This window comes from Saccostrea cucullata, unplaced genomic scaffold (genome assembly GCF_032062105.1).
Source record: "Saccostrea cucullata isolate Sc308-1 unplaced genomic scaffold, CSIRO_AGI_Scuc_v1 ctg4229, whole genome shotgun sequence".
In the NCBI taxonomy this organism is placed as follows: Eukaryota; Metazoa; Mollusca; class Bivalvia; order Ostreida; family Ostreidae; genus Saccostrea; species Saccostrea cuccullata.
The window spans coordinates 14,060-38,236 of record NW_026926713.1 but is presented as its reverse complement, the minus strand read 5'-3'; the positions used below and the strand labels follow the sequence as shown (position 1 = coordinate 38,236).

At 32.8% G+C, this 24,177-nt stretch overlaps 3 protein-coding genes and 1 pseudogene across 3 annotated transcripts; 1 reads left to right on the top strand and 3 right to left on the bottom strand.

Annotated features, from left to right (window-relative positions):
• Positions 1-4,777: 4,777 nt before the first annotated feature.
• LOC134272487 (perlucin-like) lies at positions 4,778-7,283 on the bottom strand. The gene is made up of 3 exons (XM_062754711.1): positions 7,033-7,283; positions 6,022-6,084; positions 4,778-4,998 (listed from the first exon to the last, which is right to left on the bottom strand). The coding sequence occupies exons 1-3, from the start codon at positions 7,148-7,150 to the stop codon at positions 4,778-4,780; spliced, it is 402 nt and encodes a 133-aa protein (XP_062610695.1). The 5' UTR covers positions 7,151-7,283.
• A 1,711-nt stretch (positions 7,284-8,994) lies between these two features.
• On the top strand, positions 8,995-12,309 carry LOC134272483 (uncharacterized; annotated as a pseudogene).
• A 1,394-nt stretch (positions 12,310-13,703) lies between these two features.
• Positions 13,704-15,416, bottom strand: LOC134272484 (uncharacterized). Its single transcript, XM_062754709.1, has 4 exons — positions 15,164-15,416; positions 14,664-14,838; positions 14,178-14,345; positions 13,704-13,876 (listed from the first exon to the last, which is right to left on the bottom strand). The coding sequence occupies exons 1-3, from the start codon at positions 15,392-15,394 to the stop codon at positions 14,248-14,250; spliced, it is 504 nt and encodes a 167-aa protein (XP_062610693.1). The 5' UTR covers positions 15,395-15,416; the 3' UTR covers positions 13,704-13,876; positions 14,178-14,247.
• Positions 15,417-18,215: 2,799 nt separating this feature from the next.
• Positions 18,216-23,661, bottom strand: LOC134272486 (uncharacterized). The gene is made up of 6 exons (XM_062754710.1): positions 23,477-23,661; positions 22,962-23,161; positions 22,624-22,794; positions 20,429-20,692; positions 19,203-19,462; positions 18,216-18,820 (listed from the first exon to the last, which is right to left on the bottom strand). The coding sequence occupies exons 1-6, from the start codon at positions 23,573-23,575 to the stop codon at positions 18,216-18,218; spliced, it is 1,599 nt and encodes a 532-aa protein (XP_062610694.1). The 5' UTR covers positions 23,576-23,661.
• Between the last annotated feature and the right edge of the window lie 516 nt (positions 23,662-24,177).

Sequence of the window (24,177 nt, the reverse complement as noted above, 5' to 3'; positions counted from 1 at the left end):
AAGCCTACATCATGCATTGTTACTTGATGAATGAAAACAAGTGCGAATTTGATAATTTGCTGTTTTAGAATTCTTGAAAGCTGCTTGTCAATTAATTAGTTTCAAAGTTCCATACCCACTGTTAAAGTCTATCAAATTACCTCACTGGATGAAAAATAATGGTTCATTCACTCGTTTTATAGCCCTGTTGATAATTCAGAAGACGCGGTGTTTTCCCCAGTGTTAACAAGTTAAAAGGCTGCATTTTCTACGGCTGATAAAAATTCACTACAGGAACTTTCTGGCTAATAGCGGTGTGACAAACAAAGAAAAAAATGCTTAGTTTTTGAGTTTTGTGGACCGACAAACTCTGAATTTAAACATATTTTATTGATATAATAAATTGGATCACACACAAGTTTTTCCAACATAGAATGTTCCTCTCCAACACAAAGAAAAAACAAATTTATATACACGTGATGAACAACAAGCAAAAAGAAGGAAAGGGTGCAGAGAGATAAACTCTTCGGCTGAAAAAGAGATCATCATGCATTTTCGCCGGATGGTAGAGTTTTCTCCAGCCTTTTTTTTTTCAAATAAAGTGGGGGGGGGTTAGAGAAAATCAACGAGACTTTTTAATTATCAACATTTACATTAAATTATCACTAAGTACAATATGTATGAATTGCGTTTTGTAAATCATCAGATGATTCTCGTAATAAAACAATGTCATCTGATCATATAAAATAAAAGCAAAAGTTTAAAATGTAGCAATAGTTCATCTTTGATTTCTTGACTAATAGTCTGTAGTCTGCACATGCACAAAAATTAATAATTAATAGTACAGTCATTTAGGGTAATAATCAATTCATTCGTTAACTTGCTATCCTTCTCGAAGAAAATTTCCGTGTATAAACGTTGCAGAATATTTCTCATCGATGTCGTGGCGTTGTTGGTTCATGAAACCTAGCATATTAGGTATTGATAGAACGGCATTTTTATGAGCTTTCATGAGCATTACTAAGTTTTTATTACATCTCAAAAATGTATATGTTACAACCGCATTTGTAGCCCCCAACAGTTTGGGGTATTTCGAATCACGTATGTGCATGACCGCAACAGAAGAAATTGCACACGCTGCATACTTGTTACAAGTATATGCCCGATATTTTGATAACATCGGATTTCTTTACATGCAAGGGACCTATGAAAATTATGAAATGGAAAAGTTGTGAAGAGTAAATGAGTAGCTTGACCAGTGTTGATCTTTTTATCATAAATGTGTATTAAAATATGGACATGCACGCATATACATTGTACATGTACACATATATATGTACACTAAGCACGTATATGCAATGATTTATGTCATATTCAGTAATTGTGATGCGTATATCTAAACAAGAGCTAGTTTTTATTCCTTTTCATACATTTCTTTTATAATCATCCTCATTATATGTGCGTGTATATGATTTTTTTTTTCACCAGCAAAAGACCAATATTGACCAAGGTGGACCTGCGTTAGGCTTGTTTTCTCCTGCTCAGATACACAGCTGGTTTTTGCCATTGCGACCATTGTTTAAAAACTTGTTAAGAACGTTGATTGTGACGTCACAATGCAGCTGCACGTGCACTGAACCACCGGTGAATACGGCCTCAAACCTCGTTAATATGTAGTGTTTTGAACTGTTTGCACTTTTATTTATTATACAGGAACAATATATAAACTATTTAATAATATTAGTTATCTTTATATAATTATCTTCTCCATATATATATGTCGTTTCATTTGATATCAAATTTACCATTTCTGTCGCATATTAGACATTTTGAGCTACGTAAACTACTCTTTATAATAATATGTCCCTCAGTTTCCTGACGTCTGTGTTTAAATTTTCGACATTTCTTTCACCAAAAAAAATTGACCTAATTAAGGACGTTGGATCCTGAGTTTTTGAATGGATTTTGGTCATGTCCATTATTTATAAAATTCTGCATCATTTTTAAGTTCTAACATTAAATCTGAATTCTACAATGCAAATTGAACTATATTCAATGAAAAAACTGCGCTTAAATTTCATTTAAATAGAATTAAGCTAGGGACTATATTTTGTGGCGGAAGGTTTTTTTAGACGAAAATGATCAGTTTTTCCCCTTTTGAACTATAACAGTACTTTTAATTTTGGATTCCTAATGTTCCTTGCTGGTTGCACACAAAGCTGTTTTTTGCAGTGAAATGTATTATGCTGGTTCTGAAATATCTATTAAATTATTTCTTATGAATTCTTTCAACAAAGTGTGACAGATATAGTAAATATATTCTGAAAACCCGGGAAAAAATTTAGTCAATTTTAACATAAAATTGACACTTTTTTAGTAATAACTGAAAATTTGCATCATATACCCCCACTTTTGATGTTCTTTTCTAAATATTCAAGATACCTTTGACCTATTTGCTTAAAATCAGAAAAAGTTTAAGACTTTAAAATAATTTTCTTGCTTATTAAATTTTCAATGCCGGAAAAATCACATTTATTTAGTGCAGAAAGGTCAAATAATTGATTATGCGAAGCAATTTGAAATTTTTTCTTAGTCACAATTTTAAAGTCTTTTTAAACAAACTTAGAGTTCATTTTGTTTCATGCTTTAATTGGATAAAAATATTGGAGGGAAAACTTCAAAAATTTAATTTTTGATTAAGACACAAATTTCAGTGCAAAAAGGTCATATTAAATGTACTGCAGCGCCAAAAGAAGCGTATTGACCCCCATTTTATGATGTGAATTTTAATTAAGCTATGTATGTAGAAACTAAAAATATACTTGGCAAAAAAAGTTTAAGACTTTAAATATCAGGATCGAACGTCGTTAAACAGAACATATTCATAGTACTGTTTGGTACTATAGAACTTTTATTAAATAGTACATTCGCCGAAAAAGATAAAATTGAGGAAAACGCTTAGGTGCTTTTTTTTTAAGTAAGACTAGTGGGTCTTTTAAGACAAAAACATATCTAACATTTTTCATATAGACTTGTTTTTTTTTTAAATATAACCCCATTAATTAAAAATACATCAGAAGGAAACTACAAGTTAAATTTCGGACATATAATAAAACCCTTTGATATGCATTCAAAGCACTACTTTTTAAGTCGGAATATACATGCATCAGATACGAGGGTTGTCCAAAAAGTTCGTGGACAATGACGTTTTTATGAAAATAAATGGTTCGATAATTTTTTTTGGATATCAAAATATTTCATATGAAAAAAAAAATCAGAATTATTTGATTTTTATTGATGGAACGAAATAATTTTGTAAAAATTGGGGTCTTTAAAGGTCGCGTATAGTGCGCACGGACCAAGGTTAAAATGACATAAACTCTGATATAAAGTGTTTGGATTAAAATGATTATTTTTTATATAAGACAAGTCAAAAATTTAAAAAAAAATAAAAATTTATGTTACACAAATAAGGAGGCTATAATCATTTCACGAAATCTCAAGTATCGCTTACTATATAGACAGTACAAATACTAGAAAAAACCTAACAAATATGTGTCAAAACTGGACAAAAAAGCGAGGTCTGTCGTCCGCACATGGCAGCGTCCAATCAAAAAAATAGACTTTATACAGTTGAACCAACGTAAGTGACAAAATATTTTTTTTAAACAAAAATCAAAATTACAAAAATTTACAAACACATGTAATTTATTGAAAATGGAGATTTCTATTCATGAATTTGTTATAAATCTAGCGCAGCGTCGGACTGGGCTGTGCAGTTTTTGTATACAAACTGTTTATTTAGATGACGCTCGTAAAATTTTGTGCATTGATTTGAATTTTGAAAATTAAATAAATTATAATCTATACTTAAAGATTATTGTTAGCACTTGGAAATGCGTTGCGCCTGAAAAAAGAAATGAAGTGTGTTTCCATGAACTGTGTTAAGTCAAAATTTAAATATTTGACGTTATAATGAAATTAGATTGACTTCAGACTGGTCTGCGATCTTTAAATGTCCCAATTTTTACAAAAATATTAAGTTTCCTAAATAAAAATTGAACCATTCTGATTTTGTTTTTTTTTAAAGGAAATATTTTGATATTCAATAGATGCAAATTGAACGATTTGTTTTCACAAAAACGTCATTGTCCACGAACTTTTTGGACATCCGTCGTATTAATAAAAATACTTCTGGAATTCCTATAGATGTAGCATGTTATTTCCAAGACTGTGGAATTCAAAGATATTCGATTCTGAGGATTTGGGAAAAAGAACTCTTATTCAATAACGTAAATGAGGACAACTGAATATCGTCTTTTGTTACATAGTGCGATCCATTCTTAAACAATTGACATAAGATGTAAAGAGAAGACAGACTTCAGGTATCTACTTTTATTTGTTAAAAAAATGAAATGGTAATGTGTTTAAAGAGATACAGACAAAAAGTGCATAGGTTTCACATCTATGTTGAAATTATTCTGCTTTTGAAGCAATGATTGACTTCTTTGACAATACTCGTTCACTCTTTATTGCTTTACGTCTCAAAAGGTCCAGGCGAAAACACTCTTCAAAGCGCGCGTATAAATATGGTTATCCTTATTCTATATGTATATGGGTATATCAAAAGTAGCAAAAATAAAAATAAGCGTTCAATATATCACTATAGATGCATGTAACTTGAGTTTTCAATGTCAAACTATTATAATTATCGTTTGTTTTACTCATTTATATTTTACAAAAATATTTCTATAAGGGTCGTACAAAGTAAAGGTCATCTTGACCTCAATCTAAAATTTTATTTGGTTTTCTTGCAGACGTAATGAAACCTTTTATTACACGAATAATCATGCCACCTCCAATTGCTATATAGATAAGCTACTGCGCAATTTTCATATCTTCCTCCATCCGGTTGACCTCCATCCCAATCCCCATAATACACTCTGGATCTTGTAGCCTTATATACGTAGACCCCTTCTTGATGGGCATATGTCGCACCAATCCACATATACTCATAACCTTAATGCCAAAATAATTAATATTTTGTTTCTTCAGTCCTATTTGTTCAGATATTTTTTTCACTACCGTTATTTTTTTTCCCTACTGTTTTTTTTTTTTTTTTTTTTTTTTTTTTGCATTTTACGGTAGTGCATAATTACTTATTCTTCTAGAGTTTGAAATGTTATTGCTCAAAGAAAGCAGAGAAGAGAAATATATACCTTTCGTTTTTGTTAGTGACTTTTCCCATCAGGTTTGATATTCAAGAATATAAGCGCCGGCCCTGTTACAAATATCCTATAAAGTATTAAGCACTGTGTATTATTTTGAAGATCTTTCATATATAGAAAAGCCTTAAGCATTTCATCTGAATTTTACACAATATCGTGTTTAAGATGTTTTAAATCAAAGGCACTTGAGGTTTATAAATTAACCATCAAATATTACTTATTTTTATATGATATCTTAAGCTGTTAACTATCATTTAGCAAAGAAAACGTTTGTCTTTTAATTTAAAATTTGACAATTTTTTTGTCGATCTTCATATGACGCACTTCTTCTAAAGCAGATCAATATAGTCTAAAATGGCTATGATTTTACCGACCCTCTTTAGAATTTTTATTGGCTCACCTTTGCTGCATCAAATGTGGTTTTGGTGTCAAAAAATAAGTAGCAGTTGTTTTGGAAAGATATCCAACCATATGGACAAGACGGACATGCTGTTTAATATATATGAAAAAATAGTTATTATTACTTAAGATACATTTTATTTGGCGTCTGCAATATTTTCCACAGATCGTTGTATTTAAGGTAGTGCACATTTTAATTACCGCTTTTTGACTGTGTTTTATATGAATTTATGAAAACAAAGCATTTATTGAAGTACTTACTTTAGAGAATAGTTGCTCTCCGCGGAATGCACTAAATAGATTCTATAGTCAAGTTTCTGTAGGGTTTTTATTTACTCTATGCTGACCTTAAATGTTCATGTGTTACTTGTTTATATATAGTAAAAATATTAAATCAGTAATTAAAAGAATCAACCTTTGACATTGCAGCATTTTTCCTGTGATTTTTTCTTCTCCAACTGTAGAGACAATACATGTTCTGTAAAAAATGAAAAAAATGAACGTTCAGAGACAAAAGAAAATTATACCAAATCACTTATCAAAATTATTCAAATAATAATACTTAACCTCTAGACTTTTTTATTCCAGACAGTATTTTAAAGGTAATTAGTCTGTTATGTTCAATAAGACTTCACTTGTACAAAAACTATAGCCTGCCATGAAAATATAGCAGTGAGGAAATTATCTTCCATGTCCATTTCAATTGCGACATTACTTTAACATTAAACTTTTTAACAATTATTAATTTTCTCTGTATGTTTTTGTTTTCCACGTCTTGAATTTTGATTGGTAAAATTTTATGCTATCTAAACATATAAATTTTCATAGATTTATTTTACATCGATCACTGTTCGTTTTCTTCAATTTTTGCCTTACGTATGAGTCATTCATACGATATATTTTTGAAAAAAAATATCATTATACGTTATTAATAGGAAATCTTTATAATTTATTATTTTATTTATTTTTATACGCTGTTAATAGAAAATATACATATTTTTAACATTTTTTAAAATTTTAAATATTTTAATTGCAATGTTATCAGATTAATTGAAAGCACTGCAAATCTGATTCTATACATTACTTAAACAAAAAACTAAAAAACTGATATGTAAAGATGTATTTCGATAAATTTAACTATGAAGTATATGGACATAACGAACTGCGTTCAATCTCAAATTTCATAAAACATTATAAATTAGGAGCAGAGCAAGCAAGGACCTCCGAAACATTAGAGGTGGGATCAGGTACCATGGAGGATCGAGCATCCCCTCCTGACCGGTTACACCCGCCGTGTGCTCTTTGTCATTTCTTTCTTTATTTGAGGGAATTTATCTAGATTTTTCACAAATCGTCTAAATACTTGTCTTCACTGTGGACATAAATCTTTTTTTTTTGTTCTTAAAATTTTATTTCATTCACTTACCTTTGTAGATTTCATAACTTTTTCGATGGTTTTTACAAGGATCCGACATCTCATCATAGAGCGGCTGGCCTTGTACAGCAGTATTGAAAACAGCTATAGATAAGGTTAACAGAAACATCTCCCTAAGGCACCTAAAATTTCAAATGAGTCTTTGAGTGTTGAGAGATCTTGGTCTTGCCAGCTTTGCTTTAAAAAGAGATTGAGGTTTAAGCGCATGGGTCTTGGGGTCCCGCAGTAAATGAATTCTAACCAGCGATACCAGGACCAACTCTTGATTTTGCGACTCTAGCTAGATGGAATATATATTTATACCGCGTCACGTGCGTCAATGTTCCCGGAAGAAAAATGGTCATACATGAGCATTGACTCGCGTGATTTGTATCAATTCACCCAATGAAAAAATATATTGCGAGGAACATGTCTTTTATATACATTGTTGTTACATTTTTTGGAATCACTTAACGACAAGGAAAATCTATTCCATTACCCCCCCCCCCCCCGGCTTACGCGAAGCGAGGAGACAGTGAATTTTTTTTTTGTATGCCGGTCTTCCAGTTTGTCAGTTTTTCAGTGTGTTAGTCGGGTCGTCTTTCACAAAAACATTGACCTTTTTCATTACTTTGAAATAATGATAAGAAATTTATGTTGATAATTATGGTAAGAACTTTCCAAATCTATTAAGATTATTGATGCCAAAACTTGACCTTCAAGATTGACCTAGTAAATTTTTAATAAAACTTTTACTCTGTCTTCATTTTTGAAAGAAAAAAGATACGGATTTCATATAAAACATTCATGTTTCCTTTGGTAAGACCTTTCTTAATATAAAATAAATTATAATTTTGTGACCTTCATCTCGATATTGGAACTACTTTTCAATAAATAATTAAGACAAGTTAGGTTTTTCACAGACTTATCAAGCATAAATGAATCATCTGATATATTTACACAATGAAGGGTTCTCGTGCGTTTACTCAAATATCATTTAAATACTGTTTTATTGTAAATCTTATATCGTCGTTTTATACTAATTTGCGGAATAATCATTTGAAAGATACAAGTGTAGCACTCCAAACAATGGACACGACCCTTAGATAATTTGCTGTTGAAAAGACCAACTAAATACAATTTTCATAACGTTTAGGATATAATAAACAATTTTGAAACCGTCGCAAAGACATGTTATACAAATGGTCACTGTTTTGAAATATAAGCGATTATATGACGATAGAAAAAACGTGATTAAGAAAGTATCCATGTTTTTTTTTTATTCAGCAACATATTTCACTCAGCCAAAAGGGTCTATTTTGAACCAATTTTAGGTGTGTATTTGTTGTTGCAACTGATACACCTTGGTGCAATAGACCGTTTCACGATAATTTCCGTACATGCGCATAAGTACTTCCGCAGGGCAAAGCATTTTTGAGCAACGCCTACTTCCTTCGTAAAAAGTACAGATTTCAAGCGACGAGAATAAATTGTTTATAAATGAAACTGTCTATGATTTAGCTTAAACATAATTTTTTGTGTTTTAAACTTGTGTTTTTACTACAAATAAACAACATATTCTTACAAAATATAATAATAAAATGAGCTCTAAACTAGCTACTCGATATACTCTTTGCGCGTATACGGGGGACTTCCGTGTTTACATTGACAACAAAGATGGCAAACCGGGAGATTTTAAATAGCCAAAAAAGGAAAAATGTCAACACTCCAACGACTGAAATCCCATTAAAGTTGAAAATGTCCTCATCTGAAGGTGTCATCCCTGAGATTCCGGGTCATGAAAACCTCCCCCCTCTTTTTTTAGCCTCCTATTCGGCACTATCTTCAGACGCCACACCCACACTTTCTTTTAAAAAAATTTATCGGCACATGGTCCTGAGGCTTACAAAAGAAGGGGAGCGGATTAATAACTTTAAAGATGTAGACAAGGCAGTAAAGCACTTTGAAGCTGGTGATTTGTCACAAATTATGACTGCCCAGGTAACAATTTCATTTGTATTTTTCATATAATATAATTACACATGACATGACCATACACATAAAAAAACGAACGGAATTACAAAGTTACCAATATAGTATTTAAAAGATTACAATTTTGATAAATCAATTGTCTTTTGTTGTTTCCAAAGTATATACTTCTATATATCTAGTAATTTGGTCCTTTGTTCAACATTTCCCATTCTCTGAATTGAAATTTTAAGCTAATTTATAATGAATGAGATATTGATAATATTTACTGGTACTGCAATATACATAAAGATACTACTGTAAAAAATGTACAACTGCGTACCTGGTTTTGCTGACATACACATTTATGTGTTATTTATGTATACATATGATTTAATAAAAATAGTCATAATTGAATTTTCAGATTGACAACTCCTTGGAATACATTAGAGCTTTTTGTTTGGCATCCATGAAAAAAGTTCGATATAAAGTCTACATTTGTTTGCTGGACAGGGGGGAAGTATGCTATGCATACTGTGAATGTCCTATTGGGTAAGGAATAAGTTTGCATCTGGATAGACAAGCCTATGCAATATATGTCTAAAACACACATTGTAATATATTACTATATAAATTATGTAGATCTTTTAAAACTCCTTTCATTCATTTTTAGGCTAGCACAATCATGCAGTCACATTGGAGGATTACTAATGTATCTCCATCACCTCTACCTCAGTCAGGTCCTGAGTGCCGACAGCTCTACATCAAAATCCTGTCAGTGGAGCGTACCCATACCAATAAAGATGCAACCAAAGCCTCTCAAAGAGTGGAATTTTGGTAGACCTAAACTAGGCGAGTGAGGGGAGGTTGAGTTCAAGGAGAGGAAACAAATCCATTTTGACCCACGCCACCCTGATCAAAGGTCTTTTGACCTTTCCAGATCCATGCATCAACTGAAGCTGTTCAGAAATGTGTTTCCCAAAACCGGTAACCTTTTATTTTTATTATGTTCCCCAAACGAAGTTTGGGAACATATTGTTTTTACTCTGTTTCTTATTATTATTATTTTTCTTCTTCTTCCTGGGTACTTTTTTGTCCTGGAATGATCTTGTAAACTGTTCATCCGATGTAGGTAAAACCTGTTTAGGGTTAGTAGACATGTTATGTAGAATTGCCTAGTCAAGGTCATTTTGCGCGCACGTGCTTGCAAGAGTGTGCGCGTGCAACACGTGAAATGACCAATATAATAGATACAGCCGTAACTTTTTATTTTTTGATCAAATGCTTTGAAACTCATAATTTGATTATTTATTAGTAGTATAGACATGATGACATGGTCAAAATAGCAAGATCTCACGCGCATGCACGTGCGCTTTGTTCTGATTGGCTGAAACTAAAGTCTCTATATCTTTCTTGTTTTTCGACGAAATCCTATGAAATTTTGTACATAGCCATGCATTAATATATCCTTCAACATGATATATAGCATTTGTCATAAAATCACGTGCATGCACGTGCGCTGCAATCTGATTGGCTTAAACTTTAAATAGCTATAACTCCCTTGGTTTTCAACCAAACAGGATGGGATTTGTAACACAGATAGATATAATGAACTTCTACAACATGATATGGTCGCCATGCACATGCATACACGTGCGTGTGCTTGCGCTGTAATCTGATTTGCTGAAACTTTAAACAGCTATAACTGCTTTGGTTTTCAACTAAACGGAGTGGGATTTAGAACATAGAGAGATGTAATGGACGTCTACAAGAAGATATGGACATCATGCTCATGTATGCACGTGCGTGCACGTGAAATGAGTTAAATCAAAAATACACTTTAACATTTTAATATTTAGTATATTAAAATGTATAGATTGAATAGACAAGATGGTATGGTCATTATGCACATGCATTTACATGCGCACGCGTGCAATTCTTAAATTTGAATGAACTTGGCGTTGTTAAAGTCTCAAATGCATAGATTTTGTCCTATTTAATGAAGCTTACAGGGAATATGGCACCAAAAGGGAGTTGGGGAGCGTTTGGGGAACATCTGTAACGGTCCCCGTTACAATTAGCACTAGTTTTCTTTTAGCGTAACTTATTTAGTAAATGCTCATCATTGGGGAAAAACATACAAAGATTAAATCTCAATTCACAAATAATTTATTTATAATATAGCATATGACAAACACTTTTAAAAAAGTGTATAATGCATGCACAACAAATGAATTATTCACGAGTGTTTATATCTCAGGCATGGCTCAGTTATGGAACATCCCAGATGAAGCCCCGGACATGGAAAGTGAGGTGGAAATCAGCACAACTGAAGATCCTTTAGAAAGAGAAATGAAAGCTCTGATCCTGTCTGAAGAAAACTGTAAGTAAAAAATCAGATCATATTAAACAATGGCAAATATCTTACAGTATTTTATTTTTGGTTTCTAATGTTGTTTATAATAGATATTTATTACATCAAATGATAATCATTTCTTATATAGTACCTCTGCCAATCTCAACTGAGGGAGGTCTTAGCCAATACATAGAGGAGAGGACAAGAGGACAAAGGCTATGCCAGACATGGAAAGATCTCCACAAAGGCAGGATTACTAGTTCGGTATTTGGTGCCATCCTTAACTCTGTAGACACCCCCCACAGCTTAGTAGACCAAATCATTAATGGATCCAACTTAGACAGGTAAATGCTCATAACAACAGATGACAATATTCATGGGTCTGCACTTGATCACTAGATGACATCTTTACCATGACTAATTCTTTTTCCATTAAAATCTTATTTAGATATACAACACTCCCAAATGCTGTCCAGTGGGGCATTGATCATGAGAAGGATGCCATTGAGGACTACCTCATGTTACAGAGTGCTGTCACAGACATGCAACTGACACCCTCAGGTATTACATTATACCCCTCACATGCTTTTCTCGGAGCATCTGATGGATGGGTGATTGACCACTCCCTTCCTGAAGAAAACCAACGAGGTGTTCTGGAGGTCAAGTGCCCCTACTCCCTGTCTGGCCATAACATTACAGAGAAGGAGGTCCATGAACTTGTTGGTCAAATGGGATTTTGCCTAGAGCCCACTGACAGGGGTCCTAGACTGAGGCGTGACCATCGATACTATGCTCAAGTTCAAGGGGAAATGGCAATAATGGGAACAGCATGGACAGATTTTGTTGTATGGACAAATGCAAAACAAAGTAACTGTTTTATTGAAAGAATTTTTTTGTATGCAAAATTTGTGTCCTTAATGATGCCCAAACTTGTTGAATTTTTTGTAAAACATATTTACCTTCTTATGTTAAAAATTAAATTTTCAAAACTTAATATCAAATGTTTAGTGAAGTGAAAGCTAAATTGTTCAACATATTATAATTAAATTCAGTAAAAATTTGACATATTTCAAACTCAGTTGTAAGAATATTTTAAGCTAAGGAAAAATGGTAAGAATATTTTAAGCTAAGGAAAAATAAAAAGTCTGTTAATAGCTAAACCACCCTGCAACAATATATTAAATTCTTCACTGAACATTTGTGTTAATTCTTGGAACAACTTTACTTCTGATTTGCTTTTTAATGTCATCAAATAAGGTACTTTCTTTAAGTTTTGATTTTGTAAATTAGTACTCACCTTCAACTGTCAACCAAAGGCACATCAAGATTGGTGATCCAGCAGCAGACAGAAAACATCTGGGTAACTAATGGGGCTAAAGAAAGAGAAAGTACACCATCAAATATATGAAAATTCTTTACACGGCCTATAGCTCTTTCAACATGTCTTCTAAGTTTTGCTATTTTAAGTACATCTTGAGGAGAAAACTGAGAGGAAGATGAAAGAAAAGGAGAAATATTTAAAGTACAACCCTTTTTCTCTAGCATGTCTGCAATAGTAAACCCCTTATCTGCCATAACCCCATCCCCTTCTTCCAGCATGCCCAAGAGTAGGGACTTCTCAATCATCTGTCGATCAGACACTACCACCAAATCCTTCTGAAACAAGAGAAATAACACCAGATGGAGTAATGCCAATTAGAAATTTAACAGTTGTGTGATGCTTATAATGTGAAAAAGACAAATTCTGATTAACAAGACTGCTTGATTTCTGAACAAATATTTCTGTACAATCTAAAATAACTCTTAAATTTGGAAAAGAATGAAAACAAGAAGGCATGTTCCTTGGAATGATGTCCCGAGATGGAAAGGGGTTCAACGGTCTCAGCTCCTGGAACAGCAGGCACACACAGGTAGTGAAGTATTGCGAGAAGGTCCCCACCGACACTCCTAAAAAATAAATACTGTTTGCCCAAAATAATTGTGAGGATACAATTTTGGCATTTTTAGCAAGAGTGTTGAGATAGCAAATATTAAATATCACTAACAAATTATTCCCCATTAGAAATTACCATTTTTTTCTGTTCACCTTTAAATTGATTAAATTACATTGGTCTAAATTAAATACTGATTTTTAAGGAAAAATTGCTACATTTATGTCACACTAAAAATTCCAACATTATATGGTACAATATCTCTGAAGAGTTGGCAGATCTTTTAATGTAAATTTCATGCCTTTTTTATATTTGAATAATATATTTTTTAATATTATTCTTATTAGTTTACATGTGATGTATTATCACTATAACACTTAAATTTTGAAGAAAAAAATCCTGATAAGGCTATTAGCTCAAACACATACCAAAGCGTTCAGCAATAGCTTCAACATATAATCCAACTTTAAGTCACATCATCGTGGCAAGAAACTGATCTATAAGCTCCAATGACATCGCGCGTCTCGGTCGTGTCCTCTCTCCAGGGGTAGCAGAAGAACCTCTCCAGTACACCATCTCTTTGCACTTGGGCACCAGGTGGCTGCATATATAGATTTTATATGTTATTTTATTTGTATGTACAGTTTATTTTTTAAAGATGTCATTTTAGAGTTTAGTTACATAATATTTCCAATGAATACAAGTGTGCTTTTACAAGTCTAAAACACAAATATAGTAATAAAACATTTTCTAAATAATTCAAATATTCTTTGAAAAATACAGCTAGACTAAGTGTTAAATTAACTACAAAGTTATACAAACACATTGTTAAAGTGTAAGCAAATCAATTTATACAATTTAAATTTGATAATTTTTGCTTAAATTTTAGATTAATCAATTACTTGAATAGCCACATAAAAACTGCAAAGCTAGGCAGTCCAGTGTAGAATTTTGTCTTGGTGTCATCATCCTTTATCTTGTCAGCCGACACTTATGACCCTGTAACCTCCTCAGCTCAGCTTTCAAGGCCATATTCTCTTGTAACAGTGGGTCTGGATCACACTGTACACCTATATTGAATGGTACATGTATCATGAGAAAATATAGTCTGAGGCAGGTTGTAAATACATTGGAACCTTATCAATATCAATAAGAAATACACATGAATTTAATATTACTTTGTCTCCTACATACAAGTATTGTCTTGGCTCATATCAAGTTTATTTATCAGTTCTAAGAAATGATCATTTTCTTTATTGAATAGAGCATAATTGTATTATGTAGAAATGATAAGTTATGAATGACAATGTGTAATATCATAGTTTTGGACAGAGATGCATAAAAATGCATTTTGATTAAATCTCAATTCTCATGGGCAGCTATCATACCCATATCTCTTGTGTGCTTGACCCCAATGTCAACGTCGTCCTGCTCCGCCTCCTCTCTCTCTGGATCCTGGCCTTCTTCCTTCTCACTCCTCGCGTAAGACGAGTGGCTGAACAAGGAAAAGCTCAACTGCTTACCCTCTCGCTCCTTCTGCCTGTACTCTGCTTCTCTAAAATCCTACATTTTACATATAAAATTTAATTTCAGTTCAGCTGATAGTGCATTTTCACTACTGATTTACAAATGCTTGTTTGATTGTATATGTTAAATTTATAAATTTTCAAATCAAATTATTTTTTTTAAAATGCATGGGCTGGTCCACTGGGGATGTTGATGATATCAAATTCTATTTTAAAGACAAAAATGGAGCTCTAGGTACAATAGTAAATACCAGAATAGGATTGTCATACATGTACATGTATAACCAATGCAAATGCTAATCATGATTCTCTTTAATTACATCATATATTAGATTTAATTCATAAATTTAACACCTTTTTACCTTCTGTATATTCCTTCTGGCTGCTCGGCTCTGTCTCTCAGCATCAACAGGCTTCTCCTTGTATAAGAATATAGTCGAACCGTAATTCTCATCCGAGGGGTCATCACTGTGCCAACCAGACACAAAGTGCTCTGAACACACACAGGAATGCTCACTGGGTACAAATCCATCCCGATTCAGTGCCCTCAACCAAAGTCGGCGTTTCTTAGCATCTTTGGGGAATCTTAACATAAATATTTATACAAAATCAAAAATGTTCTATGTAGTATTGACGCACATTGGTACATTTGCACTAATAAGCTCTGTGACACAGACTGTGTGTATGTGAAAAAGATAATAAAATCTTATTTACATAGACTAAACATTGTATATTGTGATTTAAAGTTGTTTGACAGCAATAAAAAACGTCATCCGATAATAATTTACACAGTTATATTGATTGCACGATCATTTCACATGCAGAGCTTATGAAGCCCTCTTTGAAAGGGCTACGCTTCTGATATGAATTTTGGATAAAAATGAAGCAAATACCCTTCAATTCACCTGAAAAACTTATCCCCTTCTCTTTTCCTCTTGCATCGTCCCGATTAGTACACATGTACACACTGCAACTACGCACCATTCTTGAAATAAACGAGTCGATTAAACCGAAAGAAGTGTTTTCACTAAAATGAAAGTTGCCCTGCGGAAGTATTTATAGTACTTATATTTGGTTACGAAAATAACAGTTGTGGAAAAAGAAATACAGTAGCTATTTAATTTGCATCTCCGCCCTAGTCATATACTTCCTGTTATTCTCGATCGAGCAGAGTCGTCTGAGAGGAAATCGATGAAAACCCTTTGATTTTGCAAACTTAACCAACATGTATAAAAATATGGACTCACACATAATTTCTTTGTACTCTATAAGACAATGAACAAGAAAATTATTATCGTACATGTTTCTTTCTTTTCCATCATTCTGGACGAGCTGTCAATTCACCTAAAGTGTATCTGAAATAAGTGTTAGGAAAACTTCATTTTGTTTTACTAATTAATAATAAAAACAAATTACCCAGGAACAAGTTCTATGATCATTCAAAGTTTTAATTTAAATTGTAATCTGATTTCACTTTTACTAGATTTGACATGTGTAGCCTATATATCTTGTATCAAACAAGCTGGTGAGCGTAGGTATAAGAATGGTGGATTACTTTTTCAAAAAAATATAGCTAGGTTTGTAATTTTAAAATTACATGTATTTACTAACTTGATAATTTCATCGAATTTCTTTTCGGAAGTAAAAGTAAAATATGAAATGAACTTTCTTAACACCCTTTCTACGGCAATCTCTTTTCAATATACTCCATTATGAAGACTATGCACCTGTGTCATATAAAAAAGAACATTTTGATAAAACGTTAAGATTTGTTCAATCTATATAAAAAATGAAGCATTAGGTATGATATTAATTAAACTAATAAAAAATTAAACTTGCCGCCCTCTTTTTCCTAACGAGAATACTGTAGGGCATACATAGTATTTATGAGTAATGCAAATATTGTTTATAATTACAAAAAAAAAGAAATCATTCTTAGTCACCAAAGTTAATTCACATTTCAATTTAGTCACCAAATGTTAACCATTTTGAAATGTTACAAAATGTTAAATCAAATGTTGTTTTTTTAAATATAGATTGACTAAGTCAAATGTTTTTTTTTTTCTTTTAAAAATGCGAAAGTAGAATTATAGCATCATGCATATGTAATATAGAGAAAAAAACATATTTTTGAGGGGTGCATTAAAATGATTCACAGAAATAAAAGTTTAGAAACTTAAGCTAATGAATGCATATTTAACTCCTCAATAAAAAGGATGTGTAAGCATTACAACATGTTCAAGGAGAAAAACTAAAATCGGTTACTTTTGGTCGCAATGTATTGTTTTATTATAACTCACAAAATTAAATAAAAGAAAATAGAATTAACGAATCCGTCAGTAGAAATTGAAATATCAAAACAGATTAAGTTTCCATTTTGTTTATTATAAAAAAAAAAGTTTGTAGAACATGTAATTTAATTGAAATACCAGAAGGAGCGAGCTTTAAACATGCGCAGTCCAATGCATACAAGGTAAATCTGTATACTGTACATAGGGTTGTTTTCGCCACGTGTTATTTTCGCCCTTACATATTCGGAAACAAGTTTACCCCGTTTTAAATTCGCCCAGAAAGATTTTTGTTTAAGACATTATTCTCTTGACTTTCAATTCACTCCATTTTTAATTCGCCCACTTTCAACGAGGGCAAAAGGGGCGTAAATGAAATGGGGGAGAAAATTTCCCTGTATACAGTAGAATATTTTCACACAATTTGACATCATTTTAACTATGACGTTACAGTCCGCAGTTGTAACGGATATCAGTCGTACTGTGACGAAACTGAAACGTCGCTGCGTGAAAACATATGCGCAGATCAAGTAGATTTGGCCACTTTTATTGTGCCTTGTTAATATTAGTTGGGAATGATACCATATGAGATCGATGGAAACTATGCTATAGCCAGTAATAACGGCTTCTTGGAACTACTCAGCATGATATATAAAAATATACAGAAAAGTAAATAAAAAGAACATGCTAAAACTAATCTTTTTTTTTTTAAGAGGGATACTGGGGAGGATCATGGAGATAAAATGCACTCCCTCCTAAAAATCCAGATTCTTTTTTTTTCATTTTTCATAGGTTCTGTATAGAAAATCAACACTAAATACAACAACTCTACTGGTTCATAAAATGTTTAGAATTTAAAAATCGTTTCTTTCTCCAATTCATTAGTTTTTTTTAATCTGGTTACTCATTAAAGCCCATGAATTGCTATGTAATAACAAAAGACCAATGTCTTAGACGATCACTGGTATAATTTCAATGTATGTAGAAATAAATTTATGTAATTTAAGAACATTTTCACAACTTTGATACTAGAACTCATTTATAAGTATAATATGTTTTAATACAAAATCCACATATTGAAGGAATTCGAGAAAAAAAAATGTTACACGTCTAATAATAAAAGAGTTTACTTTCCAAAAATGATACTGGACCCCACAGCGTTTGATAGTTTGCTGAAGATCGGTGGATCTTTTGGTTCAAAACTGGTAACTTCTACGCTGGTAATAGCATTAGAACTATGGGTATCGTGGTGGAATTTAATCGTACCAAGATTGTATGGAGAGATGTCTTCTAGAATTCCATAACCCTCCCCTGCAAACTGGTCTCGTGAATGCTTAGGATACAAGTTCCAAGTTGCAATGCCGTATTTTAAGACAATAATTCCCGTGGAAGTGTTTGAAAAGATATATAAATCCCCGTATGCATTGTTATGGTAATGTCCGACGTATGCTGAGGGAGATCTCGAAAGCTTTTGAGATTTGTTGATGGTGTGACTCGCTTCTGACGGCATGGAGTACCATGGATTTGGAAAAGAACAAATTGTGCTGGAGTTCAGCCATGCATCTTCCCCCAATGCAATATCTGCTAAGTAGTTGTGAAGAAGAGTTCGAAAAATATAATCAGAGTCTTGCCCATTCATTGTTGTAAAGATTCCGATATTCATCTCAGGTATGAGGGTTATAAGAGACGAAAATCCAAGTATTGTTCCGGTATGACGTAAAATTTTATACTCTGTAAGAAAAAAATCTATTTTAATTAATTTTGTCCACTTTCCTGAGAGAAAAGGAATACAGTTTCAATTAATTGAATATTTCAAAGTTTTGAGCAAAATATTCATCGATATTTTCTATCGAAGATTGATTGCAAGTGCCCTAGAGATTTGGGTCGTCACATTTGTTGTATTGATTGTTGATTGCGGGGCAACCCTGTGGCAACCCCAGCAAATTAATTAGCGGCCAGAAGCGCCATATTGAACAAGCAAAATTTCATCCATATTGTTTGTTTGATTTAAAGGGAATCTGAAATAATCTAAATTATAATTAAATTTCTTGCTTTATATGAAAGCAGCACAGTGATGGTATGTAAAAACATAAAATTTAGGTTTTAACATTACCTCTATAATGTCCATTTCGCCATCCAAGAGCATAATTATCTTCACTTGTTGTGTGAGGGACCTTGGGTTTTGAAAAATATTCACTTATGCCAGAGGAAGATATAGAATTCCGTGCCTTATATGTGGATTTCAGTGTGTCCTGCGCCATTACACGACTTCCACTTTCGTTCAATCCCCCACTGAGATGAAATTTCATCCACTTCGCCATATCATGGGCATTACTCATTAGGCATATTGAACTGCATAGTTTCTCCCAAGAACTGTAAAATATGGAAGTAACTCTGTTATTTCAATGAATTTTTACGCATTGTGATCAGTAAGAAGGCCTTAGAATTTGGTTCTTTACTGAAGCAAAATAAATAAGGATATTTCAAAATATGATTGAAATGTCACGTAAGTTGATCCATAAACCGATGTAGTAAGGATTTGTCCTTTTTTCTGAGCTAAATAAGCTAGAAATGTTGTTTGAGGATTGTTAATTTTTACTTCTTTAATATACAGATACATACATCTATATTTTCTAAACATGTCAATGAAGCTTAACAAAAATAGCTGGTACATGTAATTAAAACGATGAGTGTCGTACGTAAGAGTCTTTCGAGAATTGTGTTTACTTGCAAAACTTGTATTGCTTGTCCTTTTAAAAAAAAGGTCATATAAGCTATAAAACTAACTTCCTGTATTCATTTTTTCATTTATGCAAGACAAAAAGAGACTTAAGAATTTGAATCTTTGAAATCGAAGAGACCTCGAGAAAATGTATGCATAGACATGGCCGCTGAAAATTGGTATCAGACCTTTCACAATCATACACCGTGTTTATTCGAACGAGAAGGACTGTTGGTTACCTTCTCTTCTCCTTGGCTCTCCGTCTGTCTGTTCTCAAGTTTTCTCCCAGTCTACCCTACTTGGTTTAACGTACTTTTTTCTTCATGTTTGTAAATTTCGAGCTTAGTTTTGGTACTTTTGAGTTACAGATCAAGTGTGCGTTAATTCTACAATACTGATTTTTGCGGAATTCTCACCTTATCTTTGTTTATCATTTTCAACATTCTCTTCTTTATCAATTTCTAATAGGAACCAAATTTTATTTGCCGGTAGGGGACTACATGTAGTATTACTTAGTCGATTATAGAACAGGTTAGAAAAACATCATTAAAAAACCGTTCGGTTAAAACATAGATATCTTAATCATTTATGATAACTTTAATAGTAGCAGAACTTACCTGAAAAGGACTGAGGGAACAGGGACTGATGTGGATTTTATGACGTCATCGATGTAACCTTTAGCGACGTGATTAGTGCCCCTTGTTTCCGAAAAGAATGTAGAAGAATGCATTCCAAGGGGCGAAAAAAGTTCTTCTCGTACCAGATCCTCCCAGGATTTCCCACCAATTTTCTCTGAAATTGTTGTTGACAAACCAAAGGCAATGTTTGTGTACGTGTATGTTTCCCGGAAAGGATAGACTGACTTCAGATTCTTCATTACACTGAGAAAGTAGGAAATATGCAATTTACTAATACTGGTATACCATTCTATTTATAACCTGTATTTAAAATACAAACAACATTTTTGCAATAAATTGAAAGATAAGAGATATCAACTAGTAAAAACATTGTGATGTCAATAAAAACCATATGGCTGATTATTTCTATAAAAGGTAAAATAAATGGCAAATAGTTTGTCAAGTTTCAAAACTATACCAAAGTAATAATGCTCGAGAGTTTCTTAAATTTGCTTCCTTACATATACATGTACTTTATCTAAGCGTTATATAAGCGTTTTATATGAAGAATTTCCAATAAGTTAATATCCAGTATTATGAAAACATGTATTCCTTAAGCGACAAGAAAAAATCAACACGGATGAAGTTTTCGTAATAGATGATTTTTTTTTCAATGACAAATTTAAACACCAGAGATCCAAACTATATACGTGTGTTGATCCAAAAATTCGTGGAATTTCTTTATATTTTATTCATTTTAAAGTGAAATTGGTGGAAAATTACATATGAGAATATTGACACTTGTTGAATATTTTAAATTAAAAAAAAATATTTTAAATATTTGCGATAGTAAGCATATGGTAGTTGCCATAGAAATGATTGTTTGGGAATGCGGGGGAGACATCAACGCGTTTATTATCAATTTAATTCTTAATACTTGAAATGAGAATAAAATCGCCCTTTGTGTTAGGGAAACGAAAATTATATCATTATAACGATTACTTGATCTTTTATAAACCTCTATGTGTGTCAGTTTTATTGATTTTACTTGAAATTCAGTTTATTATTTGATAATATATTGTTCATATTTAGGCTGTAAGACAACGTAAAATTTCGGTCAAGTCATAAGTTTTGTGAAAATCCTGGGATCACTCTATCTTAAACGCGTATATCATTGACATAGACTTGGAAAAAATGCATTTTGTAACTGGATTTCCAGTGGCGTAAGAAATTGAAGAAAAAATAGACTTCTATGGACGTTGATTAAAAGTGTGGCCGCCTTGTTGAGGCTCTGGTTCAAGTGTTTATTGCTCTAGACAAATTAAAAACGTTAATGGACGTTGTCAGAGGACGTACTGTTCTTGACAGTGCTACCGAAATCGGAACATCATATGGAAAGATGGGGGTATATTGAAATATGAGTGAAAAATGAAGATAAATTTGTGCGAGAGGATACCCAGGCTTTTCTTGGGGGAAAATTAAGAAAAGGACAGCATTTTTGTAGAATTACGTGTTCGAATTTGACATAGGGTGAGATGCTTCTGTAACGTGACGTGCGATACCTTACTTGACGTTACGTAGAAGTCTCCCCCGGGTTTCACAACTATCTATTTTCGGAAAGCTCGTGCGACCTTAGTGGTAACTGGAACGCGGTGAAATTTTCCAGTATTCTCGCATTATGACTCTATTTTATAAATACGCCTATTGTTTCCTTTTGAAATCACGATGAAATTTTAGAAAGAAATTCCACAAACTTTTGGATCAACCCTCGTATATATTGCAATATGAAAACTCTATTATTTTTCCAAAAGGAAACATGAATCATATAAAAAGAACTGATCTCTTCGTGAGGATATTTTAGCTAAATGAAACATATTGAGATAACGAATAGTATTCAAGAAACACGTCAAAGTCCATTCCAAACCATCAGAGGTGGGATCAAGTGCCATCGAGGCTTGAGCATCCCCTGTCTACCGGTCACACTCGCCGTGTGCTCCTTGTCATGATGAGAAAATAACGGGGATATCCGTAGTCATTTCAATGTATGAATGATGGACTAAACTACAGACATTTAAAAGCTATGTCTATATGTGACCAAGAATAAGACAACTGATGATGGCCTATTTTTAGCTTAGTGCGAGGAGCACAAGGGAGTATAAATGAGCTAGGTTCTATTTGAATGAATCTGTACTTGCCTTGGAAAATTCGTTCTGTTAAGCCTCGGATTCAATCGTAGAAAATTGTGTTTAGGAATGGCGAGCGCATGTGACAAAATATCCCGGATGTTGGCATTCTCTGTTCTAATTGTGGTGGAAAATTTAAAACTGCTATCGTAGAAACTAGTTAAGTGAGTGTAAAGGTTGTAGCTGAAAATTAAGAAAAATAAATCTGTTTAATGCGATTGAGAGAAAATTTTATTAGTATAACATTATATAATTATGTATGTACAATTTGAAAAAAAATAGACATAAAACCATCGTTTTTATGGTGTGTACAAGTGCCAAAAAAAGAATACGTATTTGTATATACTTGCTTTGGATTTTCATGAAGCTGCTTCGCCAGTAATGTTGCAGAAACGGCTTTAGTTATTGACGCCAATCGGAATAAAGTGAATTCTGTGACGGGTGTTCTAGTTTGTAGGTCGGCCAATCCGTATCCCTTGGAGATCAATACCTTGTTGTCCTTGACGACGGCTACACTTAGTCCAGGGATCCGCGGATGACATGCTAAGGCCTGTAATGAAGAATATGGAGATATCGAAAAGTATTCAATACAAAAGTCTATAGAAGTAATAAAAAAAATAGGATGACAAAAAAATGGACCTCTAAAACATCAGAGGTCGGATCAGGTGCCATGGACGAGTGAGTATCCCCTGCGGACCGGTCACATCCATTGTGTGGTATATGTCATGTTCGGGAAATAACGGAAAAATTCCGTCGTCAACATAAATGCTAGATGAAATACTACATTCCTACCGTTTTCACTGTATTCATTAAGAGAAGGTACTGGAATTGTGTTAAATAATGTATTTATCAAAGATTTACTCACCTGTTGGATAACTGGGTCAACTACTCCCTCAAACTTAGAAACCGACATAATCAGGTTATAATCCATAACAAGAAGCGTTAACTGTAACAGACCTTTCATTGTGGTGTGCTTATTTTACCCTGTCGATACACACATTAAAATGACAAAGATTACTTTTGCCGAATCGCATACAATATGTCGTCTTTACTATATAGCATTATCACTCATTATATCTAGAACTATTGTAAATATAGTCTTATCTTATTCCATGGTTGAATAAATGTACTGTTGCATACGCATTAGCTTAAACGAAGGAAAATGTACAAAATGATCTCAGGGCAAAAGTTGCGTACATTCAGAGAAAATTTCATGTAATGTGATTTTTTACCTGTAATTTGCTCCCAATATATTTTAATTATGAAAAATCAACATTCAATAAATTTGTAAATTAAAATTGCTTCTTTTATTTCGTTTCACTTCATTAATCTCAATTAAACTAATTAATATTCAGCTACTCTTTAAATCATATATAGATATAATAATGTCAATGTTGTTAACTTCAATGATTATTTTATACCTAGAATACCTTTGCTAGAAAGAGAACTTTCTTCTTGTGAAATTCTTCATGTGGCCTTAACTACATTAATGATTCATTGATTATACTATGTATGTCTTGTGCTTTACTTTCATAGGTAAGGAAAACCTAGCACTATTGACAATTT

Excerpts from the sequence above, each read along its gene's own strand:
- LOC134272487 (XM_062754711.1), bottom strand. The coding sequence starts at position 7,150 with ATGTTTCTGTTAACCTTATCTATAGCTGTTTTCAATACTGCTGTACAA. Across the intron at positions 6,085-7,032 it reads AAGTTATGAAATCTACAAAG|AACATGTATTGTCTCTACAG; the intron begins GTAAGTGAATGA and ends CATTTTTTACAG. Across the intron at positions 4,999-6,021 it reads AAAATGCTGCAATGTCAAAG|GTTATGAGTATATGTGGATT; the intron begins GTTGATTCTTTT and ends TTTGGCATTAAG.
- LOC134272484 (XM_062754709.1), bottom strand. The coding sequence starts at position 15,394 with ATGTTAAGATTCCCCAAAGATGCTAAGAAACGCCGACTTTGGTTGAGG. Across the intron at positions 14,839-15,163 it reads CCAGAAGGAATATACAGAAG|GATTTTAGAGAAGCAGAGTA; the intron begins GTAAAAAGGTGT and ends TGTAAAATGTAG. Across the intron at positions 14,346-14,663 it reads CAAGCACACAAGAGATATGG|GTGTACAGTGTGATCCAGAC; the intron begins GTATGATAGCTG and ends CATTCAATATAG.
- LOC134272486 (XM_062754710.1), bottom strand. The coding sequence starts at position 23,575 with ATGAAAGGTCTGTTACAGTTAACGCTTCTTGTTATGGATTATAACCTG. Across the intron at positions 23,162-23,476 it reads TTGACCCAGTTATCCAACAG|GCCTTAGCATGTCATCCGCG; the intron begins GTGAGTAAATCT and ends TCTTCATTACAG. Across the intron at positions 20,693-22,623 it reads AACAGAACGAATTTTCCAAG|TGTAATGAAGAATCTGAAGT; the intron begins GCAAGTACAGAT and ends CTACTTTCTCAG.